We start from the raw sequence: 25,927 nt of genomic DNA on the forward strand, positions 1-25,927 counted from the left end.
AGAGACAGATATGCTCAGTTTAGGCAAAGAGGGGATGGGTTTAGGAGGAGACCTAAGAAAAAATAAGGAACATAAGGAAAACAGTTAATGAAGAAAATTCATCTGGCTGTCAAGTTTTAAGCTCGTAAAATTGCACATAGGAAGACCACTGCATTGCAGGAGGCACTGGCGAGATGTGGGAGTGGCAGAGATGGACAAGGGAAGAGAGCAGAGAGAGCGCAATGGAGCATCATATCCTTTATTTCCCTCTGCAAGCCTGCAGGGAAATATAGAATAGAGTTAACTGGCAAGCATATTTCTCATTGCAGAGCTAATTAACAAATTTGCAAGTCCTTTATCTCATACAGATCTTCACACCAAAATTTCTTGCACCAGCTTTGAACTTGGTAATCGCCAGGGAAGCAGCTGCAGGGACTGTCCTGTCAGACCTGTGCTGATGAAGATGAAGCTGATGCTTCTACACAGTCATGTGGGAGTTAGACATACTCTGCCGTCCTGGGAATAGATCTGCTGCCAGTTAATTTGTTAATTAACAAAAGGTCAGAGGCACTTTATCTAGAGCAGAGCCCTTTGCTTGAGAAACTTTGCTAGAAAGCGCCTCAGGTGACATCACTTCACAGTGCTAATAGCACCTGCCCGTACCTATTATCTTTTTAGCCTCCCTTTTTGCCGTAGTGGTCTTGGCTAGAAGCTTGTAAAATGATTAGGAAACAAAACTAGGTTACATACACAAGAACCACACACATTTAAACAAGCTTTCCAAGCATTCAGACTAGTTAGGTTAACTTCCTTACTTCAGCCCCATCTTTGCAAATTTTGTGGCTTGGAACCAGTCTGCTCTTACTGGATTTGTGAGATGGGAACGACTGAGATCTTGTGAGCAAATCTGACCATTTCTAACCTGATTAGTGAAAGAGCAAAAAATCCCTGGATTTCGATTAAATCACCAGACCTTCCGATTTTAGATAATCTTTACTAATAACCCTGTCTTCCACGCTGGAGCTCACAAGCATCTCCATTGTGCAGAAGCAGTTTTAGGGGAGCTGAAACTTGCAGAGCAACTGCAGAAGGGTCAGCTTAACCTAAAGCATTGCCATTTGCAATTTGCAAATTAAGAAATCTTTTGTAAAACATAACAGGATTGCCTCAAACTTTTTTAGACTGCTAAATGACAGGACAGGCTGTTAATCCACACAGCAGATTCAGGGCCAACTTTGCAAGTAAAAGATACAACCCCAGAGTAGCAGAGGGGTTAATGTCTCAGTCTCTGGAGAGAAAAGTGTAAAATTGTGTGATTATATTTTGTTGCAATGAAATCAGCTCTTAAGATGTTTTGGTCCAGCTGATCTGAATTATGCCAAACCAAGTTAAAGTAATGAGATTAAAGAAAACATGGTTTTAGTCCAGATACATTTTATAAGTTTATCATAACTCCTCTAAAGCTGTACTTATCATCTATGTAGGTAAAGCAAAAATCTAGCACTGAATTTGACTTGTACAGGCACGATGTCAGCCTTCCCCACCTTCAAGATAAATTCAACCTGTTGGCCTCTTCCAGGCAAGCTGTTAGGTAGGCTCTACCAGTGTAGCTGCACTTCCATTATGCATGCTAAGGGCTGCAAGTTCTTTTACTGATGCATCTTAATGAAAACTGGTTCCCCACAAAGCTTCCCATACCTCCGAGCTTAGATTTGGAAGGGTTTGCAAAGACCCTCCAGTTCAGTCTCTTGATATTTTGCATATCACAAAAGCTCAAAAGCTATCACCTTTAAGCAATTTTCAAAGACCCTTTAAAGAAATGTGGAGAGGATAATAAAGTATCTTAAAGCCTCCAGGGAAACAGCAAGGGAATTTCATTGTTTAATCTCTTGCAAAAAAAATAGAGGTGGACACAGCCCTGCTGAGCATAGAGGAATGAACCATGGGTGTTTTACTGTAGGCCTAAATCTGGCCTAAGTAGCATTAAAGCTTTCCTTAACTGTAGTGTGCTTTATGTCAAAAAAGCTTGCAGATAGATTATACTTTTGTAAAATGGGAAGCAGGACAGCTGTTGCTTTTGTCTGATAGAGGCAACAGGGAACTGAACCATGAATTATTGGCATTTTGTACTTCCTCAGGCTCTGCAGTTACCTTGCAACAGCATGTACTTACTCATATATTTGGCAAACTCACCCAAAAGGTCACTATGTTGGTGAGCAAAGACATAGAAGGTGTCAGTGTGCTGGTACCTACTTGGCTGCATATAATAGCTAAACAGAGGCACAGGCTTGGAGTTTGACCTCAACTGCAAATAGAAAGAAGCTTAAAGAATAAATCCTTGTAACACTTGATGCCTCCTCAGGATGACCCAGCTGTGCTGCTGATGGTGGAAATGATCAGCAGAGTAAATGCTTGGAGAATGGTGGTTTGGGTGCCCAGAGCTCACAGGTTTTCTTGGATAAACCTCAGCCTTGGGCTGTAGTTTTGAAGCTAAGAGGATGCCACCTGAACTCCTAACTGTGGGAAACCCTTCACTGATGCCCGGTGACAGCAGGTACGATGCTGGGCCGAACTCTGCCTACAAAGAACCCTTTTGTCGACAGGAAGGAGGACATGAAGAAGATGAAGAACACAGGGCATGGTGCACAAATTACTGAATGACCAAGACTCCTGACTAGAGACGACAAAAAGAGCTCCCTGGGGCTCTCCAGGGAAACAGACAGATTTTGTTCAACCTTGTTCGCATGTTTTCTCCATCTACCACCTCTTCAGGAGCGTGTTCAGAGCTGGTCGAGAACACAGACCACTGAAGAGCTCCGACAGACGTGGAGCTTAGCCTGTCGAGGAGACAGCATGTGGGTCTGCTGCACCCCTCCACTGCAAAACCTAAAGGACATGTAATGTGGGGATAAGAACATTCCTTATTAAGGTTCTGTTTGTCTCTTCTCATGCAGTTTGGGGCTAAGACAGTTCCTTTTTAAGGTTGTGTTGGTCCTCATGCTTCCAGGTGTGCATCGCTCCAAGCCTGTGTGTGCTTTTGGGCATTTCTTTCTAACCAGGCATGAGCAAGGCAGGGGAAGCATTTAGCACCGGTGTGCTTCCCTGCAGAGTCCCAGTGTGGGGTTGTTTCCCTCTTTCAAAGCCTTTGAGTGTCGTGGAAGGGAAATGCAGCCAGTGGGATGTGCTGGGCTGTTGTACTGGGGTTTATGTTAATGTCTGGCTCGTTTCTGCTGGAAATTGCAAAATTTTTCCTGTGGAAGGAGCAGGCAGTTTGACCCTTCATGTTCATATAGACTGTTATATATTGAAATGGAGAGAAGACTTAGGAGGCACATGAAACACCAGAACAAAACAGATGAGGGGGCAGGAATCATACAGTTCAAAGCTGGTTTTCTACAGACTGCTATACAGTGTTTTTATTTATTTATTTATTTTTGTTTAATTTTGTAATTCTTGTGACTCAATTATACATTTTATCTCTGTCTGTGCTTACATATTTACACTAGGAGGGGGAAAATCCCTCTTTTTTTATTTTTCTAGGTGGATGAGGGGAAATGCAAGAGAAACTTTCTGAGTGCCTGAATTGAAAAATCAATTATTTATTCTTTCTACAAAGTTCTTTGAAGAGCTATAGACACAGAAAATTGACATTAAACTCTACCTACTCACTACAGCTCCTGTCTGCTTTTCCACCTCCCCCCCTTCCCCTCCCAAAATGAAGAAAATACCTATCCTGAGATCAGAGGAGATTGTGCCTGGGAACAACAGACAACCCTGAGACACAGGCACAGCTTGCAGGCTCCTCGTACCCCGCCTGGCCGTGTAGGTCCAACACCCCTGTTTCTCAGAGCCTCTCCGAAATCCTCCTCGCCCGTCTCAGTGTTGGCAGCCCGGAGAGCAGCTCGAGCGCGGGATGGAGCAGGAAGCCTAAAAACTTCATTCTGCAGAGAGACCTCTAGTGTTTTTCTTTCTCCATGTCCTGGCAGAGTTCCTCCAAAGTACAAATACACACAGAGCTCCCATTGTTTGCAGCCCTTCACAAGCCCACTGATCCTAATATGGAATTCAGCAGGAAACCCATGATTTCCTGACACACAGCAAGCTGGAGCAAGAAAGGAAAAACTCCATTAAAAACCTCCAGGCTCTCCTCCATGTTAGAAATGAAATGGAAAATGGAGTGGATTTAACAGGAATCCCTGATTCCTGTGGCCAAGCTGGAAGAAGGGAGGCACGAATCAAAGCCGCAGGCTGCTGATATTTTTTAAGTCGCAATAAATACCGAGAACTCCTGGGCAAGATGAAGATTTCCTGACTCGGACGAACGAGAAAGGACAGATCGCTTCTTTATGATATTCCTGTCTGTATATTTAATTTATTCACCTCGATGATTCTCTTGACTGATCTGGTAATTGTTAGAAGCGGCTGTGACAGCCTGGAAATATTAGTATGATTTCCTGAGTTTGAGATTTGCTGCCCCCCCCTCCTCCCTGCTCCAAACTCAGGAAAAGTCAATACAATCGCACTTCATTTTTCCTTCATGTGCACTTGGAAGTCCTGGGAGCAGCAAGAGCAGCGGCAGCGGCAGCAGCAGCAAGAATGAACTGCAAGGAAGAAGATGACAACTGCACTGACGGGAGCAGCAATAACGCGAAGAAGATGTTAAAATGCGTGGTGGTTGGGGATGGTGCAGTTGGGAAAACCTGTCTGCTGATGAGTTATGCCAATGATGCCTTCCCAGAGGAGTATGTCCCTACTGTGTTTGATCACTATGCAGGTAAGAAAGTGCTTTAAAAGAAATTTAATGGAGAGCTGCAGGAGGGTCAGGTGGGAGGTAAAGGAAGATCAAGGGGAGGAGAGGACGGTTCAAAGGGGATGCATGGGTTACTTCTTGTCCGGGAATGTGGTTCAGGCCTGGATGGTAGCCAGGTAGCTTAGATGGTAGCTCATACAATTGGGGCAATGCAGGATTTATTGAGAGAACCAATTTGTTTTCTTCCAATTTTTATTTTGGTTTTGGCAAATAAGCAGCGTTAGGGATGCAATTCAATCCACTGGGGTTTTGGGACAACAAATATAATTCAGCCTCCATCGATTTGTATTCTTGCTTTGTTTTTGAAATTCTGAACTTCTGAACTTCACAGGCTGAAGTTATGATGAAGACTACATATATATATACATAAAAATATATGCTATCAGTGATCTTGTACCTCATGGCAAACTATGCATAAATTACAATATTTGTAACCTATTTAAGGAGTAATCTTTGAGAAAACCAGCATAGTCTCTTTCAGTGCTGTCAGAATATGTCTCCTTTCAGACACATTTGTTACTCCATCTATAAAAACATTTTAATACTATAAATTAGTATATAAGGGAAAGCAGAGTGGTGATTGGTTTGAGTACTTTATAGTGAGGGAATTTGTAGTATAAGAAAAAAAATATGAACGTAATCAAGATCATTGATGAAGTCCACTGCATCACTGTGCAAAACAGACCCACAAATTCAGTATAATATTCACAGGCCTCTTTCTGTAGCAACAACTTACTTTACCCAGCTGTGTCCAAAGTTATCATGCAGTTGGTGTGACAGGCTAAAACTGTTGCTCAAACTTTTGCTTAAATTCTCCTATCCCAGATTCTGCTGGTTTTATTCTCTCACTGCTCCTTTGGCTTATGGTTGTTGTTGTTTATGTGATCCCTGAAAAACAGATTCTAGAAGCACTGCAAAACTCATTGCTTATCTTTCAGCAGCAGTTGGAGTTTCCCTCATTTTCTCCCCACCTCCTTAAAAACTGAATTTTCATGGCGTGGCTTATCATAGATTTGGTATTCTGTAATGGGAAAATCTCTGTTTTCATTCTGGCTTCGTGTCAGGTTTAGCAGATGAACTGGCCAAACAAGCAAGCTGTGTAATTGCAGATTCTGATCCATGGAGATGTGAAGACCTTTTCCTCCACAAGAGTGGGCAGCGTCACTTCTAATGCACGCAACGGTCTCTTTCCTCTACCCTTCCCACCAGATAGATTAAACGACCAGTTTAGAAAAAAACCCTTTACCCAGACAAGATACAAGAAAGAATATTGCATGTTGTAAATATGTACTTCCATGAGCCAAAAACCGTAAAGAAGCTTGGCTGCATGAAGTTATGCCTTATATTGCAACAACAGCCGCTTTCCCATGATAAGCTGAGATCAGCTTGTCCCTTACAGCCTCGCTCCCCAGCAATACACCGGTCCCAGCACCCACTGCCCTTCGCTCTTTCCCATGCCCTACGAATGCCTCTGCATATGGAAAAAAAACATACAATAGCCAGTACCAGACCACGTATGCATCGTTCTGTGGGCTGGGTGGGTTTGCCGTGAGCGTGGGGGCACACGTGTGTGCACACACATAGGTGCTGGTGCCAGCCAGGCAGGCTGGCACTTGCTGGGGGCACCATGCCGAGTTTCTCTTCCCTACCCATCCACAGGTGACTCGCAGGGACTTGCTTTGGTTTTGTTTCCTCTCTGACAGAAGTGGTAGAAATTGCCAGTGGTCTCAAAAGTTACTGAGGAAGAGGAAGGCTGAGAGAAGGATGGAAAGATGAAGTGTGTTGCTGTATAATCCTTATTTCCTTAGAGTGGCAGGTAGAAGTAGCATGCATGAACTTTAAAATCAACCTACATTTTCAGCTACATTGAAGACAGAGACCTCTAAAATATATCCAGCTATTCTTATTTGCCTTCTTAGCTATTATAGCATATAAATATAAACTAAGAATGTTTTCAGTGAGAAAGTTCAGAAAGATAAGGGGAAAAAATAGCTCTGTATATTAACATGCTATTCTGAGACAAACTCTGTCTAGCAGCAGTGGTCAAAACTAGCATGGATCAAAAATGGAATTTCAGTTTTTTGAGAAATCCCATCATTTATTAAACCAACTTCACCACAAAACTGCACACAGAACTGAGCAGTGGAAATTATTTCTAGAGCAGAGTGCTGGAAAAAATCCCATTCACAAAACATAAAAATATTACATGGCATAAAGTATAACATAACCTATTTAAAATACTGTGGGTATTGAGAGAGGAAAGAGCTCACTTCAGGCAACCTTACTCCTAATCTTACAGTTTTTAGCATATTCTGTTGCAAGAGCCCCTTCCACCTCTGTCTGCGTGGCTGCCCACGGTCAGGAGGAGCGGTGGCATGGCAGTAAGATGGGCACAGCTGTACCACGGGCATGGTGATACCACAGGTACCACAACACACAGGGAGCCCTCACACATGGGCAGATCCTGCAGGGTGCTTGAGGCTCTGGAAAATCACATTTGAATTTACCCCAGGGAACTGGTTTGTCTGCCCCTGCACTTGCCCCTGCCAAAATCCACAGTTTCAACTTTCCCAAACAAGCTGAAACTGTCTGATTCAGTTCTTCTGTGCTGGAAATGCTCAAAAGCAATTAATTGCTGCAGATTTTTGCAAAACTGCACTTTCCATTGAAGGCTTTTCACCCAGGCATTATTACCAGCAGTGGTGTGTTAGCCAGCACTTCCTCTTGCCTCACCGGGTCACAACCTGGTTGTGAGTCCCAGGGCATTTACCAATTTCCTTCTTTCTAATAGAAAAAGTAGGGAGGGGGAAGCATTAAAAATTGAGGATTCCAGTGGTGATCTCAGAGCAGTTTCTCACTGCCGTGACTCCAGCAACTCAGGAGAGACAGTGATGCTATCCAGCCCAACATTGGGAAAAGCTCCAGATGCACCATTGCCATGGCCAAGGCATTAACCATTTACGGACCCACTGTACCAGTTACATTTACTCGCCCTGCTGCGTTGCATCTTTTTATTCCTTCCCTGGGCAGGTTTTCATGGCACAAGTGAAACAGGTGAACATACTGACATGTGTGGCTCAGAGGAAGCAACCAGCATTTCAAAGGGCTGAGCTCCAATAGTATTAGATCTGTACAGTACTTATTCAGTGCCTTTCACATGAAAGGGCTTGAAACCACTTTATAAAATTTGGGCCCAACCTGTCTCTAAGAAAATCAAAGGCATTAGATGGATTTCACCCAGGGAAGGGACAGGATTCCTGCACATAGCTCATGCAGCATTTACAACTCAAATGCCTGGGACGAAGGGCTGTTGGTGTTTCACCATGTATGCAGCCACACTGTACAAAAGTCCAAACCAGTTATTAGCTCCACACTAGTAATATTCTGCCACAGATTTCACCCACAGTCCACAAAAATGAATTTGTTCAGGGCCTGTTGCCAGGGTTGGGGTGTGATGGATGTAGAGTAGGGTCAGAGGCAATGCCAGACAGATGGGGAAGGCAAATTTGTTACTTGGATATGAAAATGGTTTCTTTTGTTGGATGTGTGGAGGTTTACGAGTCCGGTTATTTCTCAAGGCATTTTGAAGAGGTTTTGTTGGAGGTCAGAGCCCTGAGCAGGTTTCCTTACCTTTGGTGAATTTCCAAGTCCCACACTGAAAGGGTTTAGCCACAAGGTAAATGGCTGCTTCTAGGTCAGGAGAATCCAAGTGCTATCCCAGTGACAAACAGGATATTCCTGGCAATAATGTAACAATAGGGACTGTTTGGATAATGAGTAGATGCTTTAACATGCTGGTTCCATTCCATCTTTGGAACATCAAATGCTGATTTTCCGTGAGCAAAGGTCTCCCAGTCAGGGTGACTTGTATTGTGTCTAGCTATGTGAGGTTATAAATGTTTAATTAGGGCTGAGGTTGTACCAACAAAAAAATTCAATTCAACTACTAGCAGAGTTGATTTAATAGTACCAAAAGTAACTGGCTTGATCTGTGAAATACAGAAGGGATATGTGTATCATTAGTTACTTAGGCAGCCACTGAGCATCCTTTTTGATATTCATGAACCCTAAAAACCCAGCAATTTTTAGCACAAGATTTATTCACTGTAAAATGTATATTCAGGATTCCTAGAGCAGTGGTCAATGCCCCAAGCCTGTCAGTGTTCAAGAGATATTTGGACCATGCCCTTAATAATATTCCTTAACTTTTGGTCAGCCCTGAAGTGGTCAAGCAGTTGGACTAGATGATCACTGTAGGTCCCCTCCAACTGGAACTATTCTATTCTATTCTATTCTATTCTATTCTATTCTATTCTATTCTATTCTATTCTATTCTATTCTATTCTACTCTATTCTAAAAGTTACTTTTTTAAATGTAAAAGAACTCAGTGATTGAGGAGTAGTACCAATGACAGGCAGCTAACTAGGCCCACTGTACAGACAAAGGTGAATGGACTCATTAGATGGTTGGAGTCTAAGGAGAAAAGGATGATGAGTCTTAAACTGTCTAGTTCAGGCACAGTACATACAAATAGCTTTAGGATCCAAAGTTGCATCTTTGGTAAACAGGAGAGGTCAATCCCTCCAAAGGAGAACTGCAGAACATCTGCACTAAAGACATAAAGTAGATGGCATAAATATGTCACTCCCTCCCCTCATATGTCGGCACAAACCGGTGAACATTTATAAATAGTGAATCCATTTGAAAAAAATTAGCAGTGGCATGTGATCAGCTAATGAATAGCATACAGAATAGCTCAGCCATGACTGAAACTCTGTAAATTAAAAGCAATATAGAAGAAGACAGCCATTAATTACTGTTAGCAGACACATTTTTTTGTTCTGGAGTGATGATTCAATCTAATCTGTCTGACTGTGCACTGAAGTGGGCTGGGGCACTCACTGGTCTCGCAGAGCAGTGATCCCAACCTTGCTGGACAGGCAAGCCATGAGGGAAGGGGGGGTCTTCTGCTCTGGCATTATTATTAACATGGGAGCGGTACCACTGCTCTTGCCCAGAACAGTCAGCTTGTACCTGTGCAAATCTATAAAGATATTATATCCTGCCTGTATGCCACAGCACTGACTCAAATCCCTGTTCCTCATGTCCTCACATGAAAGAGGGCAGTTGGAAGAGGGCTGTCACTGATCATGGGGCTGCCCATGGCTGGCCACTCTCCTGGGGCAGGCAGGAGCACCCGAGGGAGACTGGGACCACCCTGACACCGTCGACAGGACATGCACAGAGTGTATTTGCCTTGCAGCCTCTCCCCATGGGGGAGGAACCACCAGTCAAGACATGGCAGAAAACAGATGGGAGCTGTAATATCCCAAATTTCTCCAACTACAGGCACAAGACCACATCTGTCCATAGTTTTAATGTGCTAGCTATTTTTAACTGATTGCTAATGCACACTGATTTCAACCCGTCCCTGCTTGCCATGGTGTGTAAGCAATGACTTAAACCCCATACCATCACTTCTCTCCCCTGCTGAAACTTTATTAGAGATGAAGAGACTGCCCAAGGAGATTTGAAGTTCTGCATGGGTGCTGCTGTGGGAGTCTTCACACTACCACATTCTTGAGACAGTTGTCTCCTATAAACAGCCTTGGTAGCACATTAGAGGAACCCTTCATGCAATGTTTGGGGTCATTAAACTGAAAGAGCTATAAATAGCATTGAAAGAGAGCTGTGATGTTTATTTGCATGGATGTTTGCACTGGTGGTTTTTTTTTTTTTTTCCTTTTAATGTTCATCCAATTTTGATTGTACAGATTTGAACTTTATCCCTGAGACAAGAAAGCATTGAATCTTTTAAGATCTGGCTTTTTAGACTAGGAGCCACAGAAGAGATATGTTCATTTTGCCTCTCAGGAGCTAAAATGACTTGTCTGCCAATCATAAAGAACAAACCAGGGATCTCAATAAAACATTTAAGGTACGACACAACAAAAATCTACTAGTGGTATTCAAAGGTTTTAATGGCTGGCTTTTCTGAAGATAAATTTTACACAACCACTAATTCTTAGGCTCCCCACAGAAGTTTTAACTCTGTCCTGTGTCTCACAAGCCAGGAGAGATCTAGTGATCCTCAGGCTTTTTCACTTCCAGGAAGCCTAGACAGTCTTTATACTGAAAAGGTGCTTTTTGCCTGAATCACCCTGGTCATTCCACATTCAGATGGAATAGGCACCATATATATCCCCAAGTGTCTTAAGACCTTTTCCTTCTGAAGGTGTTTTATGGTATGTGAAGTCTTGAGATAACTATCGCTCATATCTCTCTTCCTCACACACATCCCTGTATTGTCCTGCGGGTGCACAATCCACTTGAAGCCCATGGACACAGAGGTGTGTGCTGCTTTGTGATCCTATTTACTCAGGGCAGATTGTTTCTGCAGCAATGCTCTGAGTGCTGTGATGACAAAAACCCCGTTGTCCCCTGGCACTATTGAAATGCAGCTGTGGCTGGGGAGAAGCCTGCAGCACCTGAGCTGCTTCCTACCTTCACCTCTGGCTCTGTTATACAACTTCTCTTTGTATTATTTCTATTCCTGGTTTGATTTTACACTGACAAAAGCTTTATGCTACAAAGAGACACAGAAGAGCTCTGCACCAATCCCTCCCATACCCACCAGCATCTTGCTGATCACCCAGGACTCAACTGACAGCCCAGAAGCTGCAGCAGCCCGACTCAGAGAACCGAATTCTTCATCCAGTATCAGCACTCAATGGATGTCCTTGTACGTCAAGCACAGCAGGGGACAACACTGCACCATGAATAATATTTACAGTCTGAAAACTAGATGTAGAGTATAAGCAAACTACAATGCAGATCAGGAAGGATAGTGCCAGGAATTAGAGATGTAGATGAAGCAGCCATGTTACTTTATCCAGGCTTATCCACCATAAGTTCCACCTAAGGCCCTCTGTCTACTATTTCATATTAGCTTTGTGGTGTTTGAAGGGCAATAGGAAACACAAAGAATACTAAGCAAGGAGCTAGACCATTTTAATGTGTATTGGTGGTTCAGATGTAGAATGATGAGGGGTTTTTTTGAGGTCAACCACAGTCCTGAAGGAATGAGTTGGAAAGATGGGAAAGTCAAATGGCTTAAAAAGAAATATTTCTTTGCATGGCATGTGATTAACCCAAGGAACTTGACACTGGACAGAAGTTACTGACAACAAAATTTTCACAAGGTTTGCAAAAAGGGAGGCTGAATCAGACATCAGGGAGATTAAGTACCAGCGTAAGCTAATGAAAAGTCTTCTGCAAGATATAATAAAATGTGAGCTGACACCACCTTCTGTTAGAGACCAGGATAAGACCTAAATGTGGACTGATGAACAGCACATTCTCTTAAATCTGCTCACTGCTACATCAGAGATTAAGACCTGACAACCTGCGCTGTGAGTTTGGCCGAATCCAGCATTCTCATACTCAGTACTGTAGAAATTGATGATTTGAAATGATTCTTCTGATATATAAATGGGAAAACAGATTTTGAAATTTTGCTTATGCAGCAGTGGACTGCTGCAAAGACACATGGAAGGATTTGTCTGGAGCACAAAAAGGGTTAACAGTGGAAATGATGAGAAAATAACCCTTTTCTACTCCACTACTCCAAGATAGTCTTGGTCTTTCCCTCCCCTTTTAATCAGCATAACACTGCAGGAGGTGACATCAGCTGAGGAAACCAAAAGTGAAACTGTGGCCTCCGGCTCTTGCAGGACAATCTCTACAGCTTGAACTAGCAATCACATCCGCTATCTTAAAATCGATAATTGACTCAGTACATGTGTCCAGCCATCCACCCCAGGGGGCAAAACCATTTACAGGTGGTGCCAGACCAGGTACTGACAGCCAGGCAGATGCTTTTCAACAGCAGAGTCTCTACATGTAGGAAAAAAACCCAAAAACTTAGCAAAGAAGTCCAAGCAACCAAAACTCCTAGACATGTACAAACTTCTTCATTTCTGCAGGATGTGGCAGTGCTTTTACTAAGTCACCTTTACAATGGTTTAGTCACTAATTAAAACAATGCAAAATGCCTTCACTAAAACTTCCTTCTCATTTTCTATTCTCTTAATAAAACTTGATACTTTGCTGTCTGTACTAGTGATACATTGTTGTTATCAAGCATCGCTGTGTATATTTTGCCCTGCAGTCAGTGCCTTTCCTATGTTCTAACTTTCCAGTTGTCATGGCCAGACCTAATGACATCATGGAAATGGCAAGGGATGAGGAAGAGCACACATATTTCCTTCAATTGTTCTGTTCAGACAAAGTCATTAAACAGTAATGACATCTCCTGTCAAATTATTATTTATCTTTGCAATGAAAAACATCCAAGTTATTATATTTCTAGTCTGCTTTTAAGAATGATCACTCACCAGTCTCCTGTCAGATATATTGTTCTTGTATCCCAAGCTATGGGTCTTCCAGCTAAGTCAGGGAGTAAGTTACTGAAGAATGAAAGCCTTATGAATTGTCACCCCAAATTTTATCCCAAGAGACACTGAATGAATGAATTCTAGACTGGGTTTATGAGCTGGTATTCATATCTCTTTTTTCCCCAAGTAAAATCAAGGAAAATGGGTTTTAAAATAATGTTTAATAACTGAAAACTAAAAAAAATATGTGTATTTACCCTACATAATGCCAAGCATTATTCACTTTCAAACTCAGAAATCTCTCACCCAAGACAAGCCATCCTACCAGCAGCCTTGGCTGAAAGCAGGGACTAGACCTTATGTGCAACTTCTACATGTGCTAAAATGCTCAAGCACCATTCATCAGCCAATGACTTTCCCATGTACCCAGGTGGACAGGAAAGCTCTCCCAGATCTAAGAATGAACCATTACACCTCACTTCAATCCCAAATACCATCCATCATGTCTCAGCAGTGAGGACACAGCCAGGTGAGCATAGCAGTAGGGAGGACCCAATGGTATGATCCAACCTTGTGGTTGCTACCACCTTTGGCTGAAATGGATGCAGATCTCATTATGCAGTGATAGTTTTTCTGTAGTATTAGTTCTGTAGCATACATATTTGTAGATTTATGACCACAAGAAAAAGCTGTTCTTAAGCAGATATCACTGTGGGCATGGGAAGTTACCATATGAGAGCAGGCAAGATGGCTTGGAAGAGTCCTGGGGGACACAGTGCCACCTGCACCCTGTGGCACTGGCTGGGAAGTAATATCCCCAGCTAGTCCCCATAGTCACAGTGGTGTGTTTTGGATTCCAGGGAAGAAGAAGGCATGAAAGACTCTGATATTTCAGCTAGCACAGTTCCCTAGACTCAGTGTGGGTCCAGTGCATCAGCAAATCCAGTAGGGTTGCCCCAGGGTTGCCTTTCTGCCTTGGGGACTGGCACAGCAATGAATCCATAAATATGAAATGCACCAACGAGCCTCATGGGAAGAGGAGGCTGGAAAAACCATTCACTGACAGGAGAAGCACTGGGAAAAAAAAAAAAAAAAAAAAAAAACAAACAAAAAAACAGCTCCCAAAGGAGGGAGCTGGACAGCTGTAAAAATATTCCCAAGCACAGTGGCACAGGAGGCACAGTCAGGAGGGTGATGACTTGGGAGCAGGAGAAGAGCAGCGCAGCACTGTCCCAGGATCCTCACTCCTGGCGCAGGACAGTATGAAAGTTTATCATAGAAATAGCAGTCCCCGTGATGAGCACAGAAGCCAGCACTTAAGCATGTGAAAGAGTTAAAGAGGACTGTGCAGAGGGGCTGGACAGAAGGGTCCTGCCACAGTGCAGGAAGATGCCTGAGATGACTCACTAAAGCTACTTTCCAACCCCTGCAATTCTGAGGGGACAGAGGCCACGTCTCTTATTAAAGACTCTCTGGCACAGACTTCCAGCTATAACTTTGAAGTAATGATATTAACAGTATCTGCTAATGCTCAGCTTTCTGCAGACTTTAAGGAAAAGAACAGCTTCAGCAATGAGTGGGAAAACATACATGTTCAAACATAACTTTAATTTTTATCCCCTGGGAGATGGGACAAAAAGAGCATCTATTTACAATAATAATGCTGCTTTGCTGAGAACAGACCATAAGGAAAATCCCATAAGGTTGGAAAATGTGTTTTAAGTTCACAAACTGTCCCATGCTCCAGCTCCAGGGTGGGCAGCCATCCAGCTGCTGTGAGCAGCTCTGTCCTCAAAGGCCAGACCCTCCCCGTCTCAGACACTCTTGGTTTTCAGAGAAATCTCCCCAGCTCTGTTTGGGAACTGGTTAGGTTACCTCAGTGTGTTTTCCTCCAATAACTAGGCATAGAGTCAATGTATTTTTCAAATTTGGGGGGCCCAGTTGCTTGACACCCTGTCCATGAGCAGCAGAAAAGCAGAGACCTGATTTTTCATTAAAAAAGGTGAGACATTTCCACCAGAGAATCTCAGCTCTGGAACAAACTCATGCTGAAAATGCCTCCTGGGACCCTCTATTTTATGCTGTATATATCAAGCAATGGCTTGTGGAATTAATGCCCAGGACTTCACATTGTTCATTCAAGCTTGCATGAGAGCGCTGCTATTGGCAGGTTGGGTTGTATGATCCCACTCCCCAAATGGCTCCATGTGGGCACATTTTTGTGTAGTTATAACTACACATAGACCTTTTCAGCTACATCAAAACATAAAGGATACTATAGAATTGCATGTAATTTCTTTGTAGTTTAATCCCATTTTTGTTCTCTGAAAGGTTGTCACTAAAACTTTCAGCAAAAGCATGAACAAAATTTAGGAGGGCACTTGTATGCTCTTATTTAAGCTCTTGGAAAGACATTTTACCTTCACAGTGCTGCTTTGCTTTGTTCTGTGTATCTAACAAGTAAATCTCAAAAATCAAGTCCGACTCCCTTCATCTCTTTGCCTTCTAGTTACTGCTTAGAATATTTTAAGCCTGTTCTAGGAATACAAGGGAGTAAAACCTCTCATTAAAAAATATATGTGAAATACATCTTTAAGAAAGTAATTTTCCACAAATACCATCCATGAAAACAGGATCAAACTCAACATTAAGAGAGGAGTTCATATTCCAAAAAATGTTCAGCTAATCTGCCAGAAACCAAGCCTTACGGAAGAACTCCAAATTAGCTAAGCCAGTACATGATATCATTAATATGGAGAATTTCCTTTGCCATGAACAGTAATATTCTTTGATGGAGTATGCCACTTGGAGATCTGATGGGAATTTACCTAAACCATGCAGTTTGGTTCAAGTCCAGAGGGGTGAGGTTGCTGTGGTTCTTGTTATTTTAATATTTTAGAGTGTTAAGTGCATTTTCTCCCTCTATTCTCCCTCCTGGGAAACTGCTAAAATGGTGAAATAATTCATTCTTCCATTATTTGAAGCATATTGCCCAATTTATTTCTTTTCCTGTAAAGAGCTGCTTGTAGCAATACCATAAGTCCCTCCTGATGCTTCCAAGGAAGGAAGAAGCAACGGGGAGTGTGAACGCAGAATGAGGTCCCCAATCTGAATTAATGTTTGACAGAGAAAATCTATGCCAAGGAAATGGTGGAACAGGAATAACTTGTGTTGTCTCCATATGGTGCTCCCAACTGGGTTTCTCTCCCCCTGCCCTCTATTTAAACGCATGAACATGAGAGAATTAAAAAAAAAAAAAAAAAAAAAAAAAAAAAAAAAAAACCACCAAAAAACACCACACAAGTCTTGAGACAATTTTGCAAGAAAAACAGTATTCTGAGACTACGCCCAGCAGGGTAGAAACTCCTGAGGACACAAGGGAACCTTGTCCCTGGTTGAGTGCATTCACAGGGTGTCATGGTGAGGTGCATGAGACAATTCATACAAAGACAGCGTGACTAGAGAACACTGTGTACCTTCCATCACACTGAGTCCTTCCAGCTCTCGATCTTCTTTCTTCAGTTCCCTCCATCTTTCAAAATTAATAGCTGAATTTCCTTTTCTTGGTATGTATTTTCTACATTGCTTTTTTTCTCAAACTATAGGGTGTTCCCACCTGAAACGTCACAGAAAGACAGTTTGTCTTCCCAAAGCTTGCCTGGGTGCAGCATGGGACACGGAACTGGCCAGAACTAGATATGGGTCCTGCAGAGCCATTTCTGAGACAGCTGAATCCAAAACTAAACCACAGACATTGCACACATAGCAGCTGCCCCACAAGCACTGAGTGATAATTATTACCGTGTGTCTCTTCTGATTTCCTCAAGCACTGCCGAGCTGGCGAGGGCTGCAGCCGGCCAGGGCATGAGAGCAGATGTTCTTGCCTTCTGACAGATGTCAGCTCTGCCCAGTGGAAAATGCCATCTGATATGAGTGAAAACCAACAAGCAGCCAGACAGGGCTTTGCAGGACGGTCGTGGGACCACCCTGCAGTGACCACTATCCATGGCAGAGACCATCCAGCAGCCACCTCCTTCCTGGCAAACCCCTGCCACAGCATACCATAAAAACATTATCTCAGTGTTGCTTCTTGTGTGTAAGAAAGGGAAGGTCAAAAGAACCAAGGAGTTGCATGAGAAACAAATAAAAGCCCAAGAAAATGAAATAATTGGAGAAGGGTGGGAAACAAATGTACATCCTTAAACGATGGAGGGGAAAGGTATATTTAAGAGAAGATAGTCCAGAAACAATCCAAAACCCATGAAACATGTGATTCGTAACAACTGTGTTTTGGGGGATATGACTCAGGATTTTGAACTTTTAGGGTTAGCAAAAGTTCTGGCCAGAGCATTTTTGACAAACTATCCCACCAGGAGAAAATGCTGATTCATGAAAGTTGGAGCATTTTTAAAATACTTGGAAGGACAAATTATTGAGGTCCAGGGCCCTCTGGTTATTTCTGACAGTGCAGCAAGAAAGACTTAAATTGAAAACAAAATATCTGAAGGTTTTGTTTTCATTCCTTTGTAAAATGAAAACAAATTGTAAAACCTCAGAAGTTGTCGCAAAGCTGAATTATCATCCCCCTGGCCAGTTCTTGTTGGTTACTGTTATTATCCATTTTACAGTTATTGTACTGTAATCATTACTATGCAAAGGCAGACTTACTCCCATTTCCTCTAACAGAAATGTTTGTGCAACAGAGATGAAAATTTCTAAGGAAAATGCCTCAAATAGCATGAGCTCAGGTGTCATTTTAGGCACTATCAATATGAAGAGCTACAACAGTTGCAAGGAGAGGTTGGCAATCCTTGCAAGCCTTGGAAAACCTAATGATAGCACCAGGCAAGTGCTTAGGAGAAGAAAAAAAGTCTTGGAACTGAGCGTCACTCATTGTGTCTTTAACCTCTCTGGTACAGGCTACCTTTAGGGTGTGTTTTTTCTCCTCTTCTCCTTTGATGACTTTTGTCATCACATTACAGTCTAATAAATCCACATTTCTAATTCATAAGACCATCTAGGTTTGATTTCCAGAAGAAGGAAGTCAGCTCAAGTGCTCTCTAAAGTTTTCAAAGCACATCTTCCCTCTGCTTGACACAATCTTGCTCCAGTGAGTGGTCCCCAAAGTCAGTGACACTGGGACAAGGACTTCAGCCATGATGCTCAGTGGACGTGGAGGGAAGTGTCTGTGGCCACATTCTAGTGATGCTGCTTGTAGATTATGGAGGAAATATACAGTAAAGGATCTGTTTGGGAGCTCGTGCTGCATTAAGTTAGGAAGGGCACTGTTGTAGTGAGGGGAATTAGGTTGTGTGCAATTAGTTTGAACTTGAAACTCAATCTATATTGCAGCTTCTGAGATCATTTACTGTAGGGTCACTTTCCAGATTCTCCCTGTATAGCTGCATTTCTATTATCTGTCATGCTAACAAACCAATATGCTGCTATTTGATAGAAAGGATTCATTCCGTCAGCCAGAAGCTAAAACAGTCTGTCCTTCCAGGAGCTTCTCAGCAGAGGGCTCAAAATCCTGTCTTAGTATGAATTACATCTGACTTAAGGAAGTTAATTTGGGGTCTCTGAGGACCACTGAATTTCAGATTTCCTATATGGGCAACCCTTTTTAACGTGTTCCTGCTGTGAGCTGTCAGGCAAGAATAAAAACAGAGCCATCAGAGGTAATGAGAAGGCACTACCAACAGTGCCTAATGGATTTTCATCCTTAGAATAGCTGGAAGCATATCCTGAAAGAGACTGGTTTAATTTCCCAGTGAGCATGGTGGGTGTGGGTACCTAAAATTAGATATAGTCTCTATTAGATGTAAATATTTATGCCTATTGCCATAATACATAGCTTTTCATCTGATGATTTTCAGTATGAGGAAATAGATTTTTAGGCCATTCTTTTGAAGGTTAGCTATGCCCTCACAAATTGCTGGGTTCATCTAGTTTTGGAAGACTCACAGAGCTGGGGCCAAGCAAATCTAGTCAGGAAACTCTTGAAGTAAATGAATGCATGGCATATAATACAAGGCCAACAAGTAAATGAATAAAATAAGTGAAAGAAGCAGATAATCTCCTTAACACATTTCTGTGCAAACTGCTGAGCTCCTAGGAAATCGGAATGAAGATATTTATGACACACAGCAGATAATTTCTCAAGAAGGAAATATCAATTTTCCCCTTACACATTTGCAGGAGATGCAAGGAAATGTTCCTAATTAATAACTGCAGGATTTATTTTTGTCAAAGACTTATCAGGTTACAAAGAAGCCATATGTTTGGGGATTTTTTTTTTTCCCAAATTTCTTTCTTTGCTATATTAATTTATATAAGCAGTTAGAGAAGTGCCTATAGTTACTACTTCAGAGAATTTTCCTCCAAATCATTTGCACGATTTCATTTTGCTAAACAAAGACAACAGTCCTAATGCCGCTCACCATTTGACAGATGCAACCCCTGTTAATTACAGGGGCTAGCAAATGAGCTTTATTTCTCTCCATGTTTTTTAACAGTATGCACAGAAGAAAAAGTCATTGATCAGCAGAGGAATACATATGCCACCTCAGCATGGGGCAGGGGCCTGGCTATTGCATGTCTCAATGTGAAATAGTGGGCAAAGAGCAACTGCAAGCACAAGGAGAGCTGCTGATGAAACACCGCCCAGCGCAGAGGGAGCAGGAGACAAGAGGGGTACAACAGGGTGGAAAAGCAAATAAGTGCTGCCCCTGCTTTTCTCCTGGCACTCCAGCATTGGAAAAACTCCCATATACCTCCTATAAAAAACAACTCCACCATAATCCTGTTAAGGGCCAGAGTTCACCAGCAACAACAGGAGAGAACAGTAACAGGAACCAGAAAGTCAGGGCAGATCAGGCAAGATAAACACCAACTTCAAAAGCGTGCAAAGCCCAAGAGGAACCTGGACCCTGGCATTCACACTGTACAATAGAGTTGTTCCTGAGTTAGAAAAAATGTAGCTGGCTGGAAGACTCTTCTCTCTTGCCTAGGCACCTCGGGCTGTGGCCAGATGGGAGAGAATGGAAAAATCTTCTCTCTCTTAAGAAAACAGGTCAGAGATTTTGAAGCTACTTTGTAGAGCTGGGGACCTCATTTGAATTAAATTTGAAAATAAGTATGTTGGGTTCCTTAGAAAATCTTCTCCCCTCATTTTGATTCCCAAGAGGTTCAAATCCCCTTGTGCAGCCTCCTGAGCTGCTTAAGTTTCCCCATTCCTCCATGACCAACCATCAGGGTCTTCTCTGCAGGACAGCAGCAAGCCCATCCCTCAGCACCCACCCCATTAGTTTATAAAATGGCTCATTTAGATGCTCATTAAACCTTTGGCTATGGAAACACAAGTGCTAAGCAGGAGTCTTGGTATCAGAGACTCTTAGTAGCTGTAGAAGAAGATGTTAGACATATCACAATTTTTGCAATCACCCATTTGGAGTGAAGACCACAAATTCTCTTAGCTCAGCAAAAATATATGGTAACTGGGTGATGATCACTGACACTGGGAGTGCGATGGATACACTCCAGATGTCTCTTCAACATCCGCTGGGATTTATATCCACCCATTGACAGATGGGAAACCTCAGTTCTGACAAAAAAGGTCTATGGGCTGAGTTTATAGTAAGGTAGCCAAGACTAGAATTTCTATCTATTTGTTTGTCATCTTGCTATTTCTAGAAATACCTCTCTCTGCCCTCTTGGAACACCAGAGTGTATATTTCCCAGACATGTAGCTGGCTTAAAAGAAAACAGATCTTAAACTAGGAAGAATCAAGCCTATGGAGATCAATATGTCTGAAGGAACAAGGGTGGGAAAAACTCCAGAGAAAAATGTTTATGAAGGAAAGCAAATTTGCTAGGAAAAACTCTGCAGTTTGCCATCATCCACATATCCTTGGGTAAGGAAAGAGATTTTTTTGAAGTGAGTGAACATAGGCATACATAGCAACACAGGCTGAAGAACTGTTCAAAAGGGCATGACCCTGACACTATTCTTGAACGTATTGCTTCAACTTGTTAAAGAATTACAAAGCGAATAGTAAACTTATGATTATGAAATTATATGTAGGATCAAATTAACTTGCCTCCAGCGTTTTCTTGCGATTACAAGAAAACATATTTTTTCCATAACCAGCCCCCAGATTAGCGCTGGCTTTCCGAGTACCAAACTGTCATTGACCAGGTATATCCTGTGAAGTGTCTGACTTCATCAATCTCTTTGTTAGACAGGGAGTCTGCTCAGACACCCCAAGCTGCCTTATGAACACAGCAGTAACAATTTAGCATTTTAACTGAAGGAAAGGAGTTTGAATAGATACATGGGCATACATTTCTTGACAATTTTCTCATCTTAATTTCTCCAGAGGGTCTCAGCAGTGGTTGATCCATCTGTTTTCCAGAATCTGCTCCCACACTCAAAGTCCAAAGACCCTGAGTGTACAGAGGAAGGCTGCTGTCCTGAAAGGGCAGAGATTCTGAGAAACCTCTGAAATCCTCTTAAAATCAATCCAAACCAGTTTCTTAGTGGTCCTCAACGGTGCAGTATAAACAAGATTTAATTCTCATATCTTTGCCATTTGCTCACTGCTTTCCCCACTGAAATGGCACCAGCTGGCCATTATTATTTCACACTCCAGAGGGTTCAAATGTTCATCAGTTCTCCGATTCTGTGAGCTCTCATTACCAAGAGCAAGTGAGATTTCTGGGCTGCTTGGTCAAAAGCCACACTTCATATAGGACCACAGCATAATAATGCATAAACTGCCTAATGTTAAACAATTCATTGCACACTATCAAATGCTTAAAAATAAAATGAACCACTGTTATTTTAGAAGATCTTGATCATTAAAGCCCTGTGGGCAGCAGGCATCACAGCAGGTAATAGTAACAGTATGTAATATCAAGGAGTAGGGTATATTAAGTAAACATTAAGTTCAACCCATAAACAGTCTCTAGTATAAGCACAGTAATACATGAGAGCTCATGGGTTTTATAGAAAAGCAGGTTTGTGTCAATACTCACATTTTATATGGAGGGAAACACTGGCATGGGGAGGGTCACACAGCTGCAGGGCAGGAATCAAGGCCAAATCATCTGTGTTGGACCAGAGCTTTACCCACAAGCAGCCCCACCTGCCATCCCATGTGCACACAAGTTGCTCCTGCCCTTATTTTTCACCTGGAAGAGTTCAAGGTTTAAGCCCCGTTTCATTTGCCAAAACACTTCCCAGATGGCCATATACATCGTGATTGCTTCTCTCTTTGTTTTGGCATCTCTTCATGGCCAGGATGGGGATTTCATCCTCTGCCCCAAAGCCTCTCCAGCTGCGTAGCCAGGCTTTCTGTTTACTCCTCTCCAGGCTATTTCTCACAGTCAGTGACCACACGAGTGTTGGAGACCACTAAAATCTATCCTGAGGGAAGCAACAGACATACAGGATGAGGGGCCACAGACAATTGCAACCTCATATGCTTTCTGCCACTAGCACTCACCCTCCGTATCTACCTGCAAGACTTCATCCAGCCCCCGAGCAGGTGTAAGCATATGTTTGCCTCCATGCATGTCAGGAAGCCCAACCCTTAGGGAAGTCCTTCCCATAAGTATGTTACAGACATCTGGGCTTAAACACTAATTCAAGATAAGCACATGCTTGCGTGTTTTGCTGAAACAACCCCAGAATGAGGAAAGTCTGAATTACGCAATATGAAAAGAATACTCTCCATTTATTAAGCATGTCTTGACAGTACATAAAAAAATTCTGGAGCTTTTTTCTTGGCCAAATATTTCTCCCACTTCATACCATAGGTATGCTCCAATTGTGCTGGGAGCAGAATGGCAATATTATGACTCACTTCATATTGTAGGCTGGAAGTACCATATTTTGTTCCAGAAAGAAATAGATTGTAGGAATAAGATTTAAAAGGCAGCCTTTTGTAAACTATACTCCAGTATATTCTAGAGTGCATTTTGATCAGTTGCACCATCCAGTTTATCTTCAGCTACAGCCCTGGCTGTGCATATTTTTAAATTTATAACTGTGATGGGAATATAGCATGTCCAAATTAACTTACAGTGGTGAGTGAGGGAGTTAAATGAATTTTTTGTGTTTCCTTCTAGAGAAACTCTCATGGAAGTAATTGCTGCCACACACTTTTGCCATCAATTCAATGTTGTGTTTGTGCTGAAGCACTCAGGCACAGATGAAACGATGCTGTTTTTGTGTCTCATCAGGGCCTATTAAAGCAATCCAAATCTTTTTGTTTGCCAGCCTACAGGGAGTGGAAATTATCATCTTCCTCCTTTGGTTCTGCATAAATTATAATGTATTTGCCCACCAAGACTACCATGGGCTGAAGGTTTAGATATAAGTTTCTTTTAGTGGTGGGGTAGAAGTGAAAATCAAATTAATTCCTGGTATTTAACAGATTATGTAAAATCCCTATGCTGTTTTCTACCAGCAAGTCTCATTTGTAGTAATCCATCATTGTACCCTTTGTGTAGGCTCAGACACTGGCTACTACCACTGATCTCATCAGATCTAAACACTGGAAGTTTCAGGAGGCCACATGGCAATTCCTAAAAAACATCAGCAGGGTTAGAAACAAACCCTGGGAAACGGTACCTTGATGCACAGCCTCTCTCACTAGGACTAAAAGATATTCAAACACCACTGCCATGTCTCAAAATCATAGGTACATGGACTTTTGCTGATATTTACTCTAGAAGTACCCTAAGCACTAATCACATTTTTCACTTGTGATGAGCAAAGACCATGTGTCAGGGCATTGTGAGCCATATCGACCAGCAATGCTGTCCAGGGCTTGCCTTTTAAAGGATAGAATCAGTATACTTGTCTGGAGCACACAGAAATCATGCACAATGTTGGAGGCTCCAGGCTCAGCAGCTGAAAAGTATGTCTCCTTCCTGTGATTCAGATTTCATACCTGCAGTTTGTGTTTAACCACCGAAACCCCCGCCACCCTCCGCACACCTCGGCAACCGGTACACATCACAGAAATCAGTGCAGATAGGACAGTGCTGTAAGCCTCCAGCCTGCCTTGGCTTGGCTTCTAGCCAGAAATCCTTCCAGCCTCCTCAACCCTCTCAGCCCTTTGTAAGCCCCAAGCTTTACTGGGATCAGCTGCACCTGACACTTTTGGCTCAGGGCCCCATTCCTCGAGGGAACTTTGAATCCCCCAAAGGATCTGCTCCAAGCAGATTTTTTTTTTCCTCCTAGGAAACCGACAGTACAGGATACAGGAGACTTCCTTCAGGGGATATACGTGCAGATAAAGCCTTAAAACTGTTGCTTATGTAGAAACAGTTGAATGGCAGACAGAGGCATTTTGCTTTTGGTGGCAGCATCCTCACTGGTCCAGAAACAGCACTCCCCATCTGAGTCTGCAACCTGCACACCTCTGAGAAAGCACCACGCTCACGTGGCTGCAAGCTGGGGCTGCACACAGCACCTGCGTGAGCGTGGGGAAGGACAATGCAGGATTAAAAAAAATTTAAATTGAATTATTAGAGTATCAGGGTGGAACCACCTGTCTGGTAAGACCGGGTTGGAATTATTCTGCTCTGTATCGAATCAGTCTTCCAAAGAATGTTCTTGAAATAGGAAGTATCCCAGAAGGTCACAAAAATAATAGAAAGTTTAGAAAATAAGGCCTGTAGGAAAAAGCTTCCAGCATTGCAAATATCAAGGCTGGGGACTGTGTGGAAAACATGATGCAGAGCAGCAAGGTAACAGTTCAGAGGGATCAGTGACAAGCAGAGAATAGGAAGCTGAGGGCAGAAGGGAACCTTTTTTTTTTCAAGGAGTTCATACATACAGAATAGCCTAAATGACCTTCAACTGACCAAAGTTTAGAATACGTTTTTTTGGTAAAATGCATACTGTAATCTGTGGGCCAGTTGTAAAACAGAATAAACTGCCCTGTGAAATTCATGTGACAGTCATTTCAGGTCCACTGTTCAGAGCAATACAGGGCAGGAAGCGAATGCTCATTCACATGGCCCGACAGCACTTCTTTACCTCCAAATGTCATCTTATCTGGTCTTGTTCTGCTTATCTAGTCGAATAAGAATCCACAATAACATCCAAAAAAAAGCCATTATACCCTCAATATACTGTGATGGTTGGAGAGTGCACAAGCACAGTAAAACAACCTTCACAGCATCCCTCCAGCCTGAATTCAGTGAGAGGCTCAAGTAGAAGGGCATGTCTTTGATATCCCATTTGCTGTTGTTATAGCCTCTGGTTTTAGGTTTTAAACCTTCTAATAGTGTAATAATGAGCGTTCCATTTCTTTACTGACGTGGTTGATGCCTGCAGGTTATTGAGTTAAAAAGCCAAAACACACAGACATCGAAAATTTGCTTCAGGGTTGAAAAAATATATATCCTATTGGAAGGGTGGGATTTAATTAGCCTTCGTTCTCCCAAATCTCACATAAACAAGCATGCTCATATATCTCCTAGTACAAGGCAAACAAAATCAAGAGTGCCTGTTCGAACTGGAATCTTACTAGTCCCTGGTGGGTGGCAGGAACATATGTGCAAATTGCAAGGCTTGAAATTTAGGACTTTTCTTCACAAAATGTCCACATGGATCAGATGAGAGATTGCCACTCACTGAAAGAAATGCTGTGCACTGGGCCAGATCCTGACAGCTGTAGCCACGTGGGCCAGCATTTCCCTGTCCTGGGACTGCAGTTGCATTTG

The 25,927-nt window shown here is 42.5% G+C and overlaps 1 protein-coding gene across 2 annotated transcripts in view; it reads left to right on the forward strand.

The window, feature by feature from the left end:
• The first annotated feature begins 3,910 nt into the window (after positions 1-3,910).
• Positions 3,911-25,927, forward strand: part of RHOJ (ras homolog family member J) — a 61,591-nt gene continuing 39,574 nt past the window's right edge. The window contains exon 1 of one of the 2 annotated variants that reach the window (XM_032996356.2): positions 3,911-4,753. In XM_032996356.2, coding sequence (XP_032852247.1) covers positions 4,576-4,753 — 178 coding nt within the window. In that variant the 5' untranslated portion in view covers positions 3,911-4,575. The remainder of the gene's footprint in view (positions 4,754-25,927) is intronic. The other variant, XM_009969510.3, reaches the window with a different exon arrangement.

The sequence above is a fragment of the Tyto alba genome, unplaced genomic scaffold, assembly GCF_018691265.1.
Source record: "Tyto alba isolate M040663 unplaced genomic scaffold, T.alba_DEE_v4.0 Super-Scaffold_29, whole genome shotgun sequence".
Classification (NCBI taxonomy): Eukaryota; Metazoa; Chordata; class Aves; order Strigiformes; family Tytonidae; genus Tyto; species Tyto alba.